Here is an 18,426-nt window from a genome sequence, read left to right as displayed (position 1 = left end):
CCTATTGTCCACCAATTGTCACCTAAAGGAAGATTCACAAGATGTCCCCGAATGAGCACAGTCCGACTCAATTCCAGGCCTCGTCACCAAATCTCCCGTTCTCTCTCTCTCTCTCTCTCTCTCTCTCTCTCTCTCTCTCTCTCTCTCTTTTTTTTAAATATAGGTATTTTATTGATTTTACACAGAGAGAAACTGAGAGGGATAGAGAGTTAGAAATGTCAATGAGAGAGAAACATCGACCAGCTGCCTCTTGCACACCCCCTACTGGGGATGTGCCCGCAACCAAGGTACGTGCCCTTGACCGGAATCGAACCTGAGACCTTTCAGTCAGCAGGCCAATGCTCTATCCACTGAGCCAAACCGGTTTCGGCTCTCTCACTCAAACTGTCCTCACTCTTTCTCTTGACCAACAGGCAGTGCAAGTTTATGGTCAGGATGCCTGGCGAGGTCTGACCTTGGCTCTGCCACTTCCTGGCTACCTTATTCCAGGAAAGCCACCTCACCCGCTCCGTGCCTCAGTGGTCTCTTTTGTCCAAGGGATGGATAATCATCTTGTCTAAGGTTTGTTGTGCAGATGAAAAATGCTGGGCCAGGAAGGACTGTGGGCAGGGCGCGGTGCCCAGCGGGCACTCGGTGAGAGTTGGCATTGGTGCTGTTATTATGAGCAGCAGCAGCAGCAGCAGCACCGGCCCCTGGAGGGAGGGATAATCCCCGTGGTCCCCTGTCACTCAGGGCTAGCAGGTGGGAAGTGCCACACACTCCATAAAGCTCGGTAAATATTTGAGGAAGGAATGAATCCATGAATGACAAATGGCAGCAGGGAATCAGAAGGGCGTTGTGTGACGAACACCGTAAGAACAGAATATCCCATTCTTCTGATCGGGAGCCGTCGGACGGGCAGCCCAGGCACAGCGTTAGGGCATCCCAGGCAGAGAAGAGAGGCCCGGCACCTGCCCTGGAGGCACTAATAATTCGGGGGCGTGATGCTATTCTGCTTGGCGTTTCCTTCTCCAGCTCAAATTGGCTCATTACAACTGCCGTGCAGAATACATTAGGCACCGTGGAGCAGGGGTCGGCGGGATCAGCACGCATGTGTGTGGCTCCGTGGATGTGAGTCCGCACCCTGGGCACCTCACTGTTGTTTCTAATCCTCCCAACCGCCTTTCGCAAGTCGGGTTGTTATTTCCATCGTACAGATGAGAAGCCCGAGTTTCGGGGGAGATTAAAGTCACACCGCCGGGGAGTGGGGAAGCAGGGATTTCAATACATATAGATTGCTAAGCCCTTTCTCCTCCAATACAGCATCCTTCTCCCATCTGGGGCAAGGATGATGCAGGCCTGTAAGGGGGATGCAGTCTGGAGAGGAGCAGCTCGGGGTTTCCCCAGCGCCCCTGGAGGCACCCAGTCAGCTCCTGTGGCTGTGAAGGTCCCCCATCTCCTGGTCATTGGCAACTCGGTGCCTCAGAGCCGAGCCAGCCAGCCCCCCCCCCCCCCCCCCCCGCACCCTCCCGTGAGAGGCGCAGGCACAGGAGAATGTTATTAGTCAGGCAGTCCCAGCGGGCCCTGCAGCCTCAGGCACTTCCTCTGGTTGGTTTAATTTCCCTTGGTGTCTCTCATTTTCAGCTTCTATTTTATAATTTTTTCCTGAATCCCAACCCGCCTATCTGTGCTTACTCTTACAGAGGCCCGAGCCTGGAGTGGTTACCATGGGAGGGAGAGGAGGAGGGGACCCCTCCTGGATCTTTTGTTCTTTTGCTGGGATTTTTTTTTTTTTTTAAGTTATATTTTTCTTTCTTTAAAATGGTTTCTTGTTGTTGTTGTTGTTAATCCTGACCCTAGGATATTTTTTCCATTGATTTTTTAAGAGAGAGTAGAAGGGAGGAGTAGAGACAGAGAGAAACATCGATGTGAGAGACACATCAGTTGGTTGCCTCTCACACTTGCCCTGACCAGGGCCAGGGATTGAGCCTGCAACCGAGGTACATGCCCTCGACTAGAATCGAACCCTGGACCCTTCAGTCTACAAGCTAATGCTCTATCCACTGAACCAAACCAGGGAGGGCTGGGATTTGGGGAATTTTTTTTTTTTTTTTTTTAGATTGCTCATTCAACAGGCAGTTGAGTTCCACCAGTGTGCTAAACACCGTATTTAACCTATTCCACGGGACTTCGGGGCAGTGATCACCGTTAACCCTGCTTTACAGATAAGGAGGACGAGAGCTTCCATAATTTCCCGGAGGACGTCGGCGAGCCAGGGGCAGGATGTAAGACCTGAAGACGAGTCTATCCAATTTCCTGCTCTGCTGCGCGTGAGAAGCTAAGCCGCCTTTGCCGAGGCCAGGGAGAAAGCGCAGGCACCACCGACAGTGGCTACCTTCCAGGTGGACTTTACAACATGCGATTTCCCTGCTGGGCCAGGGCCTCCAGGATAGCAGTGCCTGGCCTCCCCCCAGGCCCGTGAGTCAGTTTCCCACGTGGGCCTGGTGCTCATGTGTCTGCTAACTTCCCCCAGTAACGCTGAGGGGCAGCCGTGGCTGAGAATCACTGCACTAGGATCTGGGAGAAGGGGGGAAAGGAAAGATCAGAAAGCGCCTTTACGCTTTTCAGGGCCTAGGAGCCAGCCTTGGAGGGGAGGGGACATTTGGGACAAAGGTCCTGCAGCGAAGCCCCCTCCCACACCGAGACGCCCCCCCTCCGCCCCCTCCCTCACCTGGTAATGCATCAGCGTGTTGAGCCGCTTCCAGTCGCCCTCGATCTTGGTGGTGATGTCCTCGTCTTGCAGCACGACCCTGGCGATGCGGCCTTGACGCCACTCTGGGTGGGGGAGGGGGGGGGTGCAGGTGACTGTGAGGGGTGGGGGCTGCTAGCCAGGATCCCCCAGTCTTCCTTCTCTAGGAACCTGCAACCCCAGCTCCCTTGAGCTGGTGCAGTGGCAGCACCTAAGGCATCGAGGCCTCCATGGGCCCAGAACGCTGGGCAGAAGTGTGGGCCTCACAAAAGGCAGCCCCATTGGAGCAGTAGTTCAGGGTGCCCCTCACTGGGCAGGACCCAGTCACCCCACAGCCCCAATGCCCTCCTTGGAACCCTCCCCCCGCCCCTCCTTGCCCCCCACTCCAAGCCAGGCCTCCTACCCAAGTCCATGTCCACAGCCCTCGGCCGCTGCGAGTAGGGCACGTTCTTGTAGATGGCGTCCAGGATCTTCTCCTTGACCTGCGTGATGGTGTCGCAGTTCAACACCTTCACGGGGATCTCCGGGCTGTTCTCGTTGTCCGGGTTGACGCAGTTCAGGATCTGCCAAGTGGCCAGAGCGGGGGAATAGGAGGGAGTTGAGGGAGGAGTCGAGGGATCTCTTTCCAAGGCCCTTTCCCTTCCCGGGGACGAGGGGTGCCTCTCTGTCTGAGCTTCACTTCCGTCCACCTCCCTGCCATCGGCCAACAATGACGTGAGCCACTCTGCCCACCTCCTCTTCCTCAGAGAGCCGGGACTCGACTTTCTAGCTCTTGGGTGGCCTGGGATGACCCTGGACCCAGGCGTCCTGGCTTCCGAGATGGCTCCTTCCCCGAAACCTCTCTCTTAGGAAGCCACAGACTCCCGCTCTCTCCCAGGATGCCAATTCCCTCATACTTAAGGGCAGGTGGTAGTTTTTCTCCACCCTATATTATCTAGGGCAGCGTTTTTCAACCGCTGTTCCGCGGCATACTAGTGTGCCGCGAGATGTTGCCTGGTGTGCCGTAGGTGCAGACAAGACAAGAATTTTATAATTTTTCACTATTTTGTTTACTTAATATTTCATAATAAAGTAATTATAAAATACTTTCTTTGTGTTTATTTGCTTCCTATTCAAGAGAATTACTTTATATATAGTCAATATAGGCACAGAGTTAAAATTTTTAACATTTTCTAATGGTGGTGTGCCTCGTGATTTTTTTCATGAAACAAGTGTGCCTTTGCCCAAAAAAGGTTGAAAAACACTGATCTAGGGTAAACTGAGGCGCCGAGAGCACGTTGGGCCCACCAGTGGAGATGGTGAGAAGGCACCCAGGTGGCCTGCCTGCCCTGGGTGCCCTTGGATTTGCTCCCAGGCCGGCCAGCCTCCTAGCCTCTTTATGGACCCCCTCAGACGGGCTGTGTGGGCAGAGGGTGAAGGAGAGATCGGGGCAGGAGGTTGGCGCTGCCCCCCGGGCTCCGGGCCTCCTCACCAGGGTCTTGTACTCGATCTGCTGGCGGATGAGCTTGTCCTCGCTCAGGGAGTAGCGGGCCTCACCCGTGATGGCGTCGATGGGGCCCTTCTCCATCTGCTGCTTGATGGCGCAGTAGAGCATGAAGAGCGGCTCCGCAGCGCACTCCTGCAGGCACAGGCGGGCAGGCATGTGGCAGCATCGGCCTCGGACCTCTGCCCTCCTCTCCCGACCACCAGGCGGGGCCCTGCCTGCTCCTGAGTGGTCCCCATGCAGCCCCGGGGGCAGGCCCCCCATCCAGAGGAGCAGCCCCCCCCCCCCAATCTTGCTCTCATCTGCGGCTCCTGTCCCACTCCCACTCACCTTGAGGAACTTGTGCAGGAGGAAGGCAAACCAGTTGGTCAGCATCTTCTCAGCCACTGACTCTGTCCTGGGGAGGGAGAGGGACAGGGACAGGCCTTTAGGAGGGGCCTCAGGGCAGGGCCTGGTTTGCTGGGGGCACAGAGGGACACAGGGCTGAGAGCCGGGACAGCTGGGTCCCAGCAAACTCAGCTGGTAACCCCAGGGGGGCAGACAGAGATCTCAGTTCCCCGTGACAAAGGAGTGGTACTGCTATCTGCAGATAAAGGTGCCCAGTACCCCCCCCCCCCCAGGGCTATAAAGCACCAGTTCTCCCTCCTCCCTCCTGCCCTCAGGTCATGAAGTTTCCCTGTCCCCCTGGGATGGCTTGCATGCCTGAATACTGTACTCTAGTTCGCATGTCTACAAGGTACCTGGTAGAGGAGAGGGTTGGAGCTCACCCTTTGGAGTGCCCTCCAATACTCAGAGTCAGACTGCCTGGGTTCAAATCCTGGCTCTGCCATGTACTGGCTGTACGACCTTGGGCCAGCAAGCTCACCTCTCTGAGTTTGGTTTCCCCATCTCTAAATCATCACCACCACCACCATCATCATCATCATCATCATCATCATCTATGCCATAGGATCGCTGTCAGCATTGAATGAGTTAAAGATGTAAAGTGCTAAGAATACCACCTGGTATCTTGCCAGGAGGGGTCACTGGGGTCATTTGGAGTCTGGATCCCAGCGCCCCCTCTCTCCCCACCCGGCCTGTAGAGAGCAGTGTGTGTGTTTCACTGACAGGGGACCTGCTTCCACAAGCACCACCCGTCCCCACCCCCACCCTGGGCTGCAGGTCTGGGGGCTCGGGAAGGAACAAAGCAGCTGTGACAGGTCCTCGGCGATGGGGACGTGGAGGCGCATTTTAACTCCCTGCACGTGGTGCAAATTATACCCTCTGGTTGCAGTAAACCCCAGGCGTTTGCCAGGCTGCTCAGCGATCTGGGGGCCTGGGAGTGAGCGGGAGAAATTGCAGCTCCCTCCCTGGCCCCTCCCAGCACCCTCTCCCGCATTGTGCCCGAGATTAGCTCTAATTTAATTTAAAGACAACGGTTCTTAATGAGAGCTGCCAATGCTCAGACTGGCAGGATAGGGGCCCAGGCTTCATATAACAAAGCCATTCTTTCTTCCTTCTCACCCCACGTGGGACCTGGAGGCCTGCGCCCTGGCTCGGAGGAGGCTGAAGGGAAGGCAGCGAGGTAGGCCTGGTGCCTTCCCAAGCTGTGCTCTGCTTCCCCGAGCTCCAGAGGGTGGGCCCCAAGGTCTCCAACCCGCTCCTCTGCAGGAGAACTGGCAACCGGGGAGGGAGCATGTGGTGGATGCTGGTGATGCAGATCCCAGAGGCTGGGCCCGGAAGGCACAGGCTACACCAAAGCTCTAGCTTGCTGCGGCCCAGGAGGGCCTTCTGCTGGATGAGAAGCTCTCCTTCTGCTCTGCCCAAGGGTGGCCGGTGTGTGGTGACACTGGTGGGATGCAGCTAGCCCACTGGTCGGCAAACTCATCAGTCCACAGAGCCAAAATATCAACAGTACAACGATTGAAATGTCTTTGGAGAGCCAAATTTCTTAAACTTAAATTTCTTCTAACACCACTTCTTCAAAATAGACTCGCCCAGGCCATGGTATTTTGTGGAAGAGCCACACTCAAGGGGCCAAAGAGCTGCATGTGGCTCGAGAGCTGCGGTTTGCCGACCCCGGGGCTAGCGTAATGGAGGGGCTGAATGATCCATCTTGTTTCATGGTAATGGATCATCACATGTGGCTACCATGTTGGACAGCACAGGTCTAGACACACCGGGAGGGACAGAGATAGTGCAGCAGGTGCTCTCAGTGTCATCTTATCCCGATGACTAGGAAACTAGGTGGCAGAGGCCAGGGCACTGGCCCACGGGGACACAGCCAGTAGGGGTGGAGCTGGCATTCAAGCCCAGATCAGAGCCAAGGCCTGTACTTCTCCATCAGGTTTAGGGCTGCAGACACCCCACAGTGCCTGGGAGATGCCTTCTGCTCTGTGGGATGTGCGGACACAGGCCTTTCTGGGGGGAGCCCTCTGGTACTCCCCACCGCTGCCTTCCGGGCCCGGCCTGGCCTCAGCTCACCTCCGGAGCAGCAGCTTGGGGTGGTTCTTGTTCTCCAGGTTCTTGTCGATGAGGTCGGAGAGCAGCTGCTTGAGCACGTCGGTGGCGTACTCCAGGCGGCCCTGCAGGCCGGTCATGATGAGTGAGGCCACGTTGCCGCGGTCGCGCATGGAGAAGCTGCGCTGCAGCTCCAGCGTGCGGATGAAGGTCAGCAGGAACACCTTGTTGTTGATGAGCTGGGCGAAGAGCTTCAGCGCCTTTTCCACGTGCTGCTGCCCATTGCCCTGCACCTGGGTGGGCGGGCAGGGCGGGAACCCCCTCAGAGGACAGCTCCGGCCTCCCGGCCCGGCTCCCCGAGGCTCTTCATCCCGCCCATGAGGATGAACAGCCTACTTGTTCTGACCTTCTCTTGGGTTGGGGGGTGGGGTGGGTTTGGGCTCCAGGCAGGGCCCACAGTGCAAATGCCACCCATCTAATTCTCCCAAGGATATGATTGGTGACACCTCGCAAAACCCGCTTTGCTTACTGGTCTCCCCTTCACCTCTCTCCTGATTTACCATCTTCATTAAGACAAGCCAACAAACGACAAACCACACAGAATCCTACATCTTTCCCTAAGCCACCTTAAATCCATTGGAAAATGAGGCAGAGTTGTAGTTAATTAATTCTGTTATTCATTTAAAAATGACAAATAATAAGCCTTGCCCTGGAATCACCCCAGAGCCTGGGTGCCCCCCCTAGCCGTGATCTCCCCGATTGGAAATGTGCCTGTTGGGGTGATGCTGCTACCAGCTGTGTCCCCTTCTCACTTTCCTCTGAGCTGCTGGCCCCATCGGCCTGTCCCGGGACACCGAGGTGCTGCGGCCCTACTGTGTGGCCGGGCCAGGGGTGGGGGGTTACCTCCAGCTCCCGCAGGACGGGATGGTCCTCGATGCCGGGGAACAGGACGCGCATGGCATAGGTCCGGTAGTCCAGGTAGGGGATTCCTGAGCGGTCCAGGTCGCTGGTCAGCTCAATGATGTCCGTCTGGAGTTCAGCAAAAGCTACGGAAGGGCGGCAGAGACAGGGAGGCTCAGGATGGGAACCCCAGCAGAAAGGGGAAGGCGGGAGAAGAAGTTTGTGAAGGAGGGGGCGCTGGGGGTACAGACAGGGAGGGTTATAGGGGTGCATCTTCAGAGGGGGTGGATTCTCTCCAGGCTGCCTTTCCTAGGTGGTGGGAATGTGGGTGATTTCTGTTATTTCCTTTTCTGTGCTTATCTGTAATTTTGAATTTTCTTTGACGTATGACAAGGAAAAGGAAGAACGCTGTGACCTGTCATGCAGGTGCTACAGGTGCTGAAAGCAGGTAAGTGGCCAAGCAATGACCAAACAGGAAGCTTTGATCCCAATTTTCAAGCAAGAGAATACATCAAGATGCAAAAGCTCGGAGGACAATAAAAATGGAAACCACCATGAGATAAGTGTGGCTATTGCAAAATAAATGGCAAATAACAAATATTGGCAAGTATGTGAACATATTGGACCCGTCACATTGCTGGTGGGGATGCAAATAGGTGCTGTCACTTTCAAAAACCATTAGGCAGTTCCTTAAAAAAATTAAACATAGAATTACCATGCGACCCAGCAACTCTGGTCCTAGGTATCTACCCAAAAGAACCGAAAGCAGGAATTTGAACAGATACTCGCACGCTCATGTTCACGGCAGCCTTATTCACAATATTGGGGTGGAAATAACCCAAATATGGAAGATGAATGGAGAAGCAAAATGTGGTCTATAGAGTTAGGGGAATATTATTCAGCCTTAAAGAGGAGTAAGTTTGACACGTGCTACATCATGGACGGATCATGAAGACATTAGGCTAAGTGAAATAAGCCAGGGACCAAAGGACAAGTACCATGTGATTCCACTTACGGGAGGTCCCTAGAGCTGTCGATCTCACGGGACAGGAAGTAGAACGTCAGTTGCCAAGGGCTGAGCAGAGGGGGTTATGGCTTTAGCCAATACAGTGTTTTAGTTGTGATTGAGAAAGTTCTGGAGATGGATGGTGGGGATGGCTGCACAACATGAATGTACTTAATGCCACAGAAGGGGAGGAGTGGAGAGCCCTGGGGTGTAGAGACAGTGAGGGTTAAAATGGTAAAGTCTATGCTATATGTATTTTTAATTTTTATTTTTTTAATATATTTTATTGATTTTCCACAGAGAGGAAGGGAAAGGGATAGAGAGCTAGAAACGTCGATGAGAGAGAAACATCGACCAGCTGCCTCCTGCACACCCCCTACTGGGGATGTGCCCGCAACCAAGGTACATGCCCTTGACCGGAATTGAACCTGGGACCTTTCAATCCGCAGACCAACGCTCTATCCACTGAGCCAAACCGGTTTCGGCTATGTTATGTGTATTTTAACACACACACATATACAAATACACACTCATATACATGAGAAACTGAGGACCAAACCCAACCCAGCCTGGGGGCACCCTGGCCATTAGGGCCTCAACTGACAGGGGTGCACCCCCTTGGTGGCAGGCCTGTCTCCTGGTACCCTCCTCCCCTCCCCTCCCCAGCCCTGGCACTGGGATGAGTCCCTGACCACCTCTGCTCAGCCGAGCTCTCCCCTCTCCTCCAGCAGTGGGCTTGTTTCCCATCCTGGCGTCTGGCAGCCAAAGAAGAAATGTTTTGATTCCTAATGGAAATGTTTACCCAGAGCACTCCCTGGGTCCGCAGCCCCCGGGGACGCCAGGTACATTCATCGCCTCGCGGCTGCGGTTGCGTGGGAGACCGGAGATGGAAAAACACACACTCTCCACTCCCACACACGTCCATGGCCAAGGACACCGGCAACAAGAGCGCTCAGCTGGCTGCTCGGAGGAAAAACAAACCCTGGAGTGGGAGGCAGGTGAGATGCCCCTGGAGTTCCTGCCACTGCATCATGCCCAGGGCCTTCTGCCAAAGGGGCCAGGCACCCCCACAGGGGGCTCTGGAGGCTGAGATTCTGATGGAGGGAGACTGAGGCCCTGAGAGGGAGATGAAGCAGCCAGATCCAGGCCCACGTCAGGGCACGGGGGACAGAATGATACGATCGGGCCTGGGCCTCACTGTGGGTTCTAACAGGACGTCCCAGCACAGTGGCTGGAGTGGGAGGATGGAGGGAAAGATGAGGGAGGATGGTAAGGGGGGGAGGTAGTAAGTTCCCTAAAGACAGAGGGGTCCAGGCCTCGCCCAAGTGCCTCCACGCACCTTCCTTGCACTCCAGGGCCACCCGGGACTCCAGGTTGTCCATCTGCATCTGGAGCCTCTTCAGCGTGAGGTCGTTCTCTCGGGATTTGCGCTTGTAGGCGATGAGGACGATGATGACGATGATGAGGAGGAGGCTGCCGCCCGCCGCGATGCTGACGATGGCTGGCAGGGTCAGCAAGCTGTCTGAGACGACGCTCACCGAGCCGGGAGAGAACACCATCCCGCCCACGTGAACCTGCGCATTGCACACACACACACACAGACGCTGTAGAGCCCTGGCGTGCCACGGGTCCGCACCGTTTCAGAAAGGACACGAGAGGCCACCACAGCACAGTGTGGTCCGTGTTCAAAACAACATCCTGCTGATTATCTAGCCCACATGTGTCAAACACAAGGCCCGCGGGCGAAATCCAGCCCGCCAGGCCTTGCAATGTGGCCCGCACCGCGCTGTCATCACTGCACTCCGCTGTCAGTTTATGACATTGTCAGTTTATGACTGTTCAGTAAACCATTCGGCCCGCGATTTAGGCTGGATTTTAGATTTTGGCCCCTTCTCTGATTGAGTTCGACACCCCTAATAGCCCCTCCGGCCCCCATTCTTGTGTTTCTCAACTGCTACCCATTTCCCGTTTTAATGCAGGATGTGGAGAGGGATACGAACTAGGACAGTGGCCAGCAAACTCATCAGTCAAAAGCCAAATATCAACAGTACAACGGTTGACATTTATCTTGAGAGACAAATTTTTTAAACTTAAACTATATAGGTAGGTACATTGCTATTAACTTAATTAGGGTACTCCTAAGCTGGCCTTTGCTAAAAACTCAAGGGGCCAAAGAGCCGCATGTGGCTCGAGAGCCGCAGTGTGCCGACCACGGGACTAGGCGGAAGAGAGAACCCTTGTTGTGACCGATCGATCACATGTGCACGGTGACGAGGGGGAGGAAGAACACTCACCATGACCTTGTGCTGCCCCGTGAGGTTGGGGGGCTCGCAGAGGAGCTGTGTCTCAGACACGGTGACGGCGCACGGGGTCTCCCCAATCAGCACCGTGTAATTGAGTTTGGCGCCTCCGGAGGCGGGAGGACAGAGGTTCTTGCCCTGTAGGTAATAGTGTAATAGGGATAAGTGACACATGCGCTCAGAAGTTAATTGCCTTTTTTTTAAAAAAAAAAAAAAAAAGGTGAAGGGGACAGACTAAGGAGGGAAGGGCAGCAGTGCGAAGACCAGTGGGTGACTCCATTGTGGCCAAATGTGGCCAATGACTAAACTGTAGCTGTTCGAAGTTTTGGGAGAGGACTTTGAACAGGCACAATTTAGACAAAGAGAGAAAGGGGACAGAGAAGAGGAAGGAGGAGGAAGAGAGTAGGAGAGAGAGAGGAAGGGGAGGCAGAACACCACACAAGTGAAAAAATCCACCTCGGGTATCAGTGGGAGCGGGGGGGACTAACAAACCACTTGTCCCAGGGACGTGACCTTCTGAAATACGTGTGCACAACAGAGGCCAAGGAAGGCAGTGGTGACTTTCAATCTCACGGCAGCCCTTTCGGGCCCCAGCGCTCACGAGAACGAGCAGCAATATTTACCGTGTTTCTCAGGAATCCCAGGTGCAAGATACAGAGGAGGGCAAAGGTGGGCTGACAGGTGTTCGTATGGAAAAGAACAGGATTTTAACCAGTAACATAAGAATACATCCTGTGCTCTGCCTACTCCCAACCGTAAAGCTACATGGCCCCTCCCCGAGTATCGCCCGCTGGGCCAATCCCCACACATAGGCTCTCTTGACAGGGAGAGGCCAGCTTTGGAAGCCCGTCCCGAGTAGAAAAGAGAGCGTCAAAGGCCAGGAGAGAGGAAGGATGCTCCCCAGCCTCCCCACGTTCCTACCTTCAGGATGATGGGGGATCCCGGCTTCTGATTCAAGACTCCGGTGGGGCTGAGCAGCTCGAAGGTGGGGTTGGGGTAGTAGATGAACTTGGTGTCGTTGTAAATGAGCAAGGACTGGACGTTGTTGAAGACGAAGCCAAACTCGTCTGGCCGTTCTACCGTGTCCAGGCCGGGCCGGTAGTCCGTGGTCAGGGAGGGTGCCAGGCAGGTGAGGGTGGTGTTGTTCACGACTTTGCACACCTACGGGGCCCAGAGAGCAGCGTTCAGACGCCTAGCGAGCGGCCGGGGGTCTGAGGGGCCCTGCCCACCCACCTGCTGCCTGCTTTGGCCATTACTATTAGGCTACTGCTTGTCTTCATTAGATAGTGAACCCCTTGAGGCAAAGTGCTGTGAAACTAATTTTGGGGGGTTGCATTTTAACCTTATTCATTCATTCATTCACTCATCAACAATGCTTGAGCACCTCCTTTGTGGCAGGTCCTGGCTAGGAGTTGGGGCTACCTGGTGAATAGTCACAGTTTACAAGGGGAGACCAACAATTCAAGCATTATAGAGTCCTGGCAGAGGACTGGGAACACAGGAGGGGCACGGATGGATATGAGGAAGGTCCTGGGGGGGTATGGAGGGTGGTACCAGGTACAGGCAACTGCCCGTGTGTGTAGCCATGAGTATATGTGTGAGTGACAATGGCTCATGGAAGCTTCTCCTGGGAAGAAATGAATGAAATTGAATCTGAAGAATGAGTGGGACTTACCTAGGCAAGCAGAGGGAGGGGGAGGGGAACAAATTGCAGCAAAAGCCCAAGATAAGAGTGCATAGAAGTTTGAGGAAAATGTGGGATGCAGTGCTGGGTGTGAGTGTGAGTATGGAGGGGAGGTGGGGGGAGCAGCACGTAGTGTGAGGTAAGCACTTTGCCAGCACACAGTAGGTGTTCAGTTAATGTTTACTGACTGCATGGGTTCATGAAAAGGGGTCTTCAGCTCTTTAAATGTTCTATGTAGAATCTCTTTCTTTTCCAAGCAAGTCCTCCAACTTCGAGGGGATGTGACCTTGGTATTGACTGGTGGACATTCTTTACTGGTGGACTCTGGTCTCCCAAATAAGATCCTAGCTGGGCTGACCCCTCCTTAGCATGAGGTGTGTCATGCTCTCCTCTGGGCTAGACCTGGGGCTGCCCGAGGCCGAGGCTGGAATGAAGGAACCGCTATAGGACCCACGTGGGGCTCAGGAAGAAACCTGGACTCCTAGCTCCCAGCTCAGTTTCGGTTTTGGGAGCCACATGTCCCGGCAATAGCCAAGGGCATCCGTGAGAACTCGGCCTGCTTGAGTACACACTGTCCTGGCAGGTCCGCACATGCGTGTCTGGCCAACACACACATACATGGACTTTGTGCTCAGAAAACAAGACCGTGTGTGAAACTGCAGAAAGGCTGCCTCTGGCTCAGAGCTGAGGTCAGAACTCCAAGGCCAAGCCTTAACCCTCTGCTCCCAGAGGCCATTTGCATTTCAAGCAACAGCTCACCGCGGGGAGGGCTTCCTGCCATCTTGGAGGCCAGTCCCCATTCCCACCCTTTTCAGCTCCCACTTCAGCAGCCCTTAGAGGCCCAAAGTCCCCTTCATGTTCCAGCTGGGGACACTCTGGTGGGAGGAAAATGGGGGTGCAGTCAAAGGGTAGAGTTGAGCCAGGGAGACTGAAACCCCGGGCTTTGCGGGCAGACACGCAGCCAGGGTGCCTCTCTTCCCTCCCCAACCCATCCCACTCCACCCCACCTTCTTCCCTGTTCTTTCCAGCGCCCCAGACTGGGCTCCTCCAAAAACAAGAGGCCTCTGTTTGCTTCCTGCCCCGTGCTGCATCGGCATTTTGTTTGCCAGACATTCCTTGGGGTTTCTGCGGCCTTGGCTCTGGCCCTTCTCCCTTATCACTGGGGGCTGCTTCAGGGCCCAAAGGCAAGGAGAGGCCCCAGACGGCGGAGGCTGCCGCGGGGCCCAGGCTGGGCTGTAGGGCCAAGTGCTTCTCTCCCGCCAGCCTGAGCAGAAGGCCCAGGGCAGAGTTCACGGGCTTCCCGTCTGCCCGCCTGCACACCCAGGCAGGCCACTGCTGGAGCTGAGGGCCCAGCCTAGGCTTCTCTTCAGTGGCTACCCCGGGCCTGGGCGTCTGTCACCCTTGGAGGCCTACTTCTCAGGCACATCCTCCCTCTCCCAAGTTCCCTCTGTGCCACATGAACTGTGCCTTTTATTGTCTGTCTGATGTGTTCACATCTGGGGCCTCGCAGCCTCTGGAGGGACTGCCCCTCCTCAGACTCGCCAGTCCCTAGGGACCGCCAACAGCGTGCTGCCTGCTGGAGCGTGCTTTCTAATGCAGACAACCAATCAGAGCCCACACCCCAACCTCCTCCTTTCACCCTGTAGGCAGCTATCCACCTTCCCTAACTCTACCAGGGCTGGGAGCCAGACAGCGAGGGCCCCTCTGCCCCACCGCCCATTGAAATGATCCAAACTGGCCCTAAATCTGCCGGCCTCGCCTTGCTAGTTCCTTCCTGTGGAAACCAAAATAAAGGCTCTCACCCCAGTTTTCTTTTCTCCTTCTGCTTCCTAAGCTACTCTGTGGCTTCCCCTCCCCACCCCCCACATCCCGTGGCATGCCCCCTTTCCTTGGGACCTGTATGTTGTTGTTGTTTGTTAATCCTCACCTGAGAATATTTTTCCATTGATTTTCAGGGAGAGTGGAAGGGAAGGGGAGAGACAGAGAGAGAGAGGGAGAGAGAGAGAGAAATATTGATGTGAGGGAGACACATCGATTGGTTGCCTCCTGCGTGCATCATGACCAAGGTTGGGGATTGAGCCTGCAACCGAGGTACATGTCGTTGACTGAATAGAACCCGGGACACTTCAGTCCATGGGCTGACTCTCTATCTACTGAACCAAACCGGCCAGGATGGGATGTGAGAGTATTAATAAACTACCTAATGTTAATCATCTCCTGATCTGTTGGCCTTGTCATACCTGAATAATAAAAATCTAAATTTTAAAAATGCACCTAATGTGGGGGGGAGTTTTGTTTTTCCTGAGTGTGAACTCGCCATTCCCATTCCTACCCCGCACGCTTCTTCCTTCCACGCAGGCCCCGGAGCTGGACAGATGGAGGTGGTCTGTGAGCTCCTGGGGGCAGCGGCCTCAGCCGGGAAGTGGAGTTGGGACACAGATTCTTTACCCAGGGGTCACACTCTACACCCGTGATAGGAACCACGTGCTCCTCTAGCCCCCAAAACTGGGATCCTGGTGTGTAGAAGGTTTCACAAGGTGTCCCTGGCATGATGGAATGCCAATTCCAGGAGCATCTCATGTGATCTAGTTATAAAGGAGTTCAGTGGTTGAGCATCGACCTATGAACCAGAAGATCAGGGTTCGATTCCCGGTCAGGGAACATGCCCCAATTTCCGGCTTCATCCCCAGTGGGGGTGTGTGCAGGAGGTAACTGATCAATGATTCTCTCTCATCATTGATGTTTCTCTCTCTCTCTCCCTCTCCTTTCCTGTCTGAAATAAATAAAAATATATATATTTTAAAAGAGTCTAGATATTTGGGATCTAGTTTGGTCCTGCCATCAGTCATCTGCATGGCTGGGGGCAAGTCATTATTCCTTTCTGGCCTCAGTTTCCTCAGCTGTACAATGAGGGGGTGGCCCCAGAGGTCCCCCGAGAGCCTCCAGGTCTAGCCTTCTAGCATCCTGTCATTTAGTGCATTTCTGTCTCCTCAGGGAGCCCCAAGCACTCCGGGAATGTGTCAGAGATGAAAGTAGACACAGAGCCATCCTCCCCATCTGCATCTCAGCCTCGTCAATCCCCCGAAGGTCGAAGCAGTAATGATAGCAATTCATTTGAAAAATCATGGCCATAATTCACAGTGCCGGCATCTCCTGGACTATAATTATAAATACAATAACGTTTCAGAAAATATTGGCCGGGAAGAGCCACTCGAACAAACTAAAATATTTATAACATATCAGACACGCTGCCCTTATGATAGAAAACTTCTTTAAAAATCACAAAAATCCATAATGCAAGAAATTGAATTATGTGGCTCAGTTCAGAGGAGGAAAGTAACATGTTCAACCTGATCATCTTAGCGACCCGGATGGGATTATTCCCTGCAGTGCCTAACAGGTGTCCAGTGCCAACCTCCTGAGGGCCAATGGCTGAAGGGGACCAATCTGCACGCAAGTCTTATCACCATATGAACGGACGAGGGTGGAGGATCAGAGAGGTTAGGTCACTTGATCTTGGTTGTCCAGCTGATCATTGGCAGTGCCCTGCTTATCCAGAAGTACCTGAATCTGGAGTCAGAATTTCTTCCCCTTCTCATAAAGCAGGAGCCCTTTTGCGCTGCATCTTAAGCTCAGAAGGCACTATGTCGACACACTCATGATATCACCTTCTTACGAGAAATGACTATGGCTCAGGCGTTTGGAGACAGGATCCCAGGCTCAGTCTTGAGCCACCTACGTTCAAATGCTCCAGTGCCCAGCTCAGAGCTCATCACATTACAAAACACTGATACGCATGGTGTTTGCTAAGGGCCAGTGGTTACTCACATTGACAGATTCTTTGCCGTTAAACTTGACTCGGATCCTTGGCTCCTGAATGACGTCCAGGTTGGAGCCTGTGATGGTCAGGGGTGTGTGGCCACTGGAGACAAGCAGAGGCCAGGTTAGGTAAAAGTGCAAATTGCCACCACCTCAGCCCTGGGTCCTCTCACAAGCCATGCTTGGGCTGAGGGGCTGATGCCACGTGGTGCATTCCTTCGCGCCCTGCCTCACCTGGCAATGCTCCACTCCGGCTCGATGCTCTGCACCTGGGGGTCCCCTATGTACTCAAACTTCAGGCTGTTGTTCACACGGGCTCGGTCCACACTCACGAAGACAGGAACACAGCTCTGTCCGTTGGATGATGGGGGTGAGACGCACACGATCTCATTCATTGACCGCCTGATGGGGAGACAGCAGGAGGGCTGTGAAGAAAGGCAGGGCAATAGGGGTGCCCTCTGCCGGAAAAGGGGCTTGCCTCAGTCCGAGGGTGTGGCCAGGACATGTCCTTGGTCCTCGGTATGTATAATACGGAACACCTCCCTTGTCAGTATCCTCTTTCCCTGAGATCCAACTCTGGTTTGATTAGGAGGGAGCAGCTGGAGAAGGGGATTAGAAAATGTGATGCAGGGGCTGGGCTTCACGGGTTTCACTCTCTTTTCTGGATTTTTTTTAGAAAATGACTATTTAACTAATGCTTAGAATCTAGTCAGTCAGTTAATAAATATTCATTGAGCCCAGCCAGCATGGCTCAGTGGTTGAGTGTTGACCTATAAACCAGTAGGTCACAGTTCGCTTCCCAGTCAGAGCACATGCCAGGGTTGCAGGCTCGATCCCCAGTGTGAGGTGTGCAGGAGGCATCTGATCAATGATTCTTTCTCATCATTGATGTTGCTATCTCTCTCTCCTTATTCCTTCCTCTCTGAAATTAATAAAAATATTTAAAAATAAATAAATACATAAGTAAATAAATATCCATTGAGCACCTACTATGCAAAAAAAGTGAACACGCAGTTCTTGCCCGTAGGCAGTTTATGGTCCGAGGAGGCGATTATCCAATCCTGGGCAAGCTGGGTTATCATGCATAGATTCTTTAAGAATTCTCTTAGGATTCTCTATACCCCCATTCACTGTATTTGACAAAGAGTAGGTGTTCAGTTTTTTAGGCCTATGAGATGCCCAGAGGGTGAGTCTGGCTTGCTGAGGGCCGAGGCCATGCAGTGTCCATGTTCCTCAAGTAACACATGGGGACCTAAGGAATGTGTGGCCTGCTGGTGACTGGACAGCTCCTGGGGCATTTCTCCTCAGCAGCGCGGGGCTCTCACTTCTCATTATTTTTAGAAGTATCAGCCCTGTAATACAGGAGGTGTGAATGGACTAGTGCTATGTGACCAGAATGGTGTTTGGGTCAAGGATGAAGCACACAGCATGATGGTAGGCAGGCCTATGTGTGAACATGCACAGAAACATGTGTTGTATGTGTGAGCATGCACAGGCACTTGTGGACACGTGTGCATATTTATGGACATGCACAGTAACGTGTGCATGCACACAACCATGTCTGCACATATGTGAGCATGCACAGGCCACACAAGGACAGTCTCCCAGTGCTCCTCGGAGCCCATCTCACCCATAGAACTCGCAGGTCTGGTTGCCCAGGTACACGGCCACGCTGCTCCCAGCTCCAAGGTAACGGCCCGTGATGGTCACCATGGTGCCTCCGGACTCTGGGCCGCGGATGGGGTTGAGGGACTGCACGGAAGGGTTCTTTGGGAGGAAGCAGAGACATGATCACAGCTCAGGTTTTGTGCAAAGGGACTGACACATGCCAGACGTGAGGACAGAAGGAGGGACCATGTCCATGCTCAGAGTGGAGGTACTATCCCTGCCCTTTTGAATCCCACACCCTCTCTCCGCCGACCCTTCCTGAGAGGCTCCGGGCATGTCCAGGGAAGACAGAAAGGTCACGGAATTAATTACCACCCCAGGGAGTCTCGTGCCCATAACATTGATGGGAAGGCAGAGGTGACACTGACTAATCTATCAATTAGTTTACAAATTGAGAGC

At 53.9% G+C, this 18,426-nt stretch overlaps 1 protein-coding gene across 1 annotated transcript in view; it reads right to left on the bottom strand.

Moving 5' to 3' along the window:
* PLXNA2 (plexin A2) overlaps nucleotides 1-18,426 on the bottom strand; it is a 211,183-nt gene that overhangs the window by 11,330 nt on the left and 181,427 nt on the right. The window contains exons 15-26 of the mRNA XM_084865273.1: nucleotides 17,990-18,126; nucleotides 16,594-16,761; nucleotides 16,369-16,462; nucleotides 11,778-12,017; nucleotides 10,851-10,994; nucleotides 9,896-10,130; nucleotides 7,554-7,696; nucleotides 6,675-6,943; nucleotides 4,542-4,608; nucleotides 4,200-4,346; nucleotides 3,132-3,291; nucleotides 2,711-2,814 (exon numbers count right to left, since the gene is read on the bottom strand). Coding sequence (XP_084721399.1) covers nucleotides 2,711-2,814; nucleotides 3,132-3,291; nucleotides 4,200-4,346; nucleotides 4,542-4,608; nucleotides 6,675-6,943; nucleotides 7,554-7,696; nucleotides 9,896-10,130; nucleotides 10,851-10,994; nucleotides 11,778-12,017; nucleotides 16,369-16,462; nucleotides 16,594-16,761; nucleotides 17,990-18,126 — 1,908 coding nt within the window. The remainder of the gene's footprint in view (nucleotides 1-2,710; nucleotides 2,815-3,131; nucleotides 3,292-4,199; nucleotides 4,347-4,541; nucleotides 4,609-6,674; nucleotides 6,944-7,553; nucleotides 7,697-9,895; nucleotides 10,131-10,850; nucleotides 10,995-11,777; nucleotides 12,018-16,368; nucleotides 16,463-16,593; nucleotides 16,762-17,989; nucleotides 18,127-18,426) is intronic.

This window comes from Pipistrellus hanaki, assembly GCF_964339955.1.
Source record: "Pipistrellus hanaki genome assembly, chromosome: 18".
Taxonomy (NCBI): domain Eukaryota; kingdom Metazoa; phylum Chordata; class Mammalia; order Chiroptera; family Vespertilionidae; genus Pipistrellus; species Pipistrellus hanaki.
Note: the sequence above shows the minus strand (reverse complement) of the source record. Positions and strands in the feature narration are given on the sequence as shown.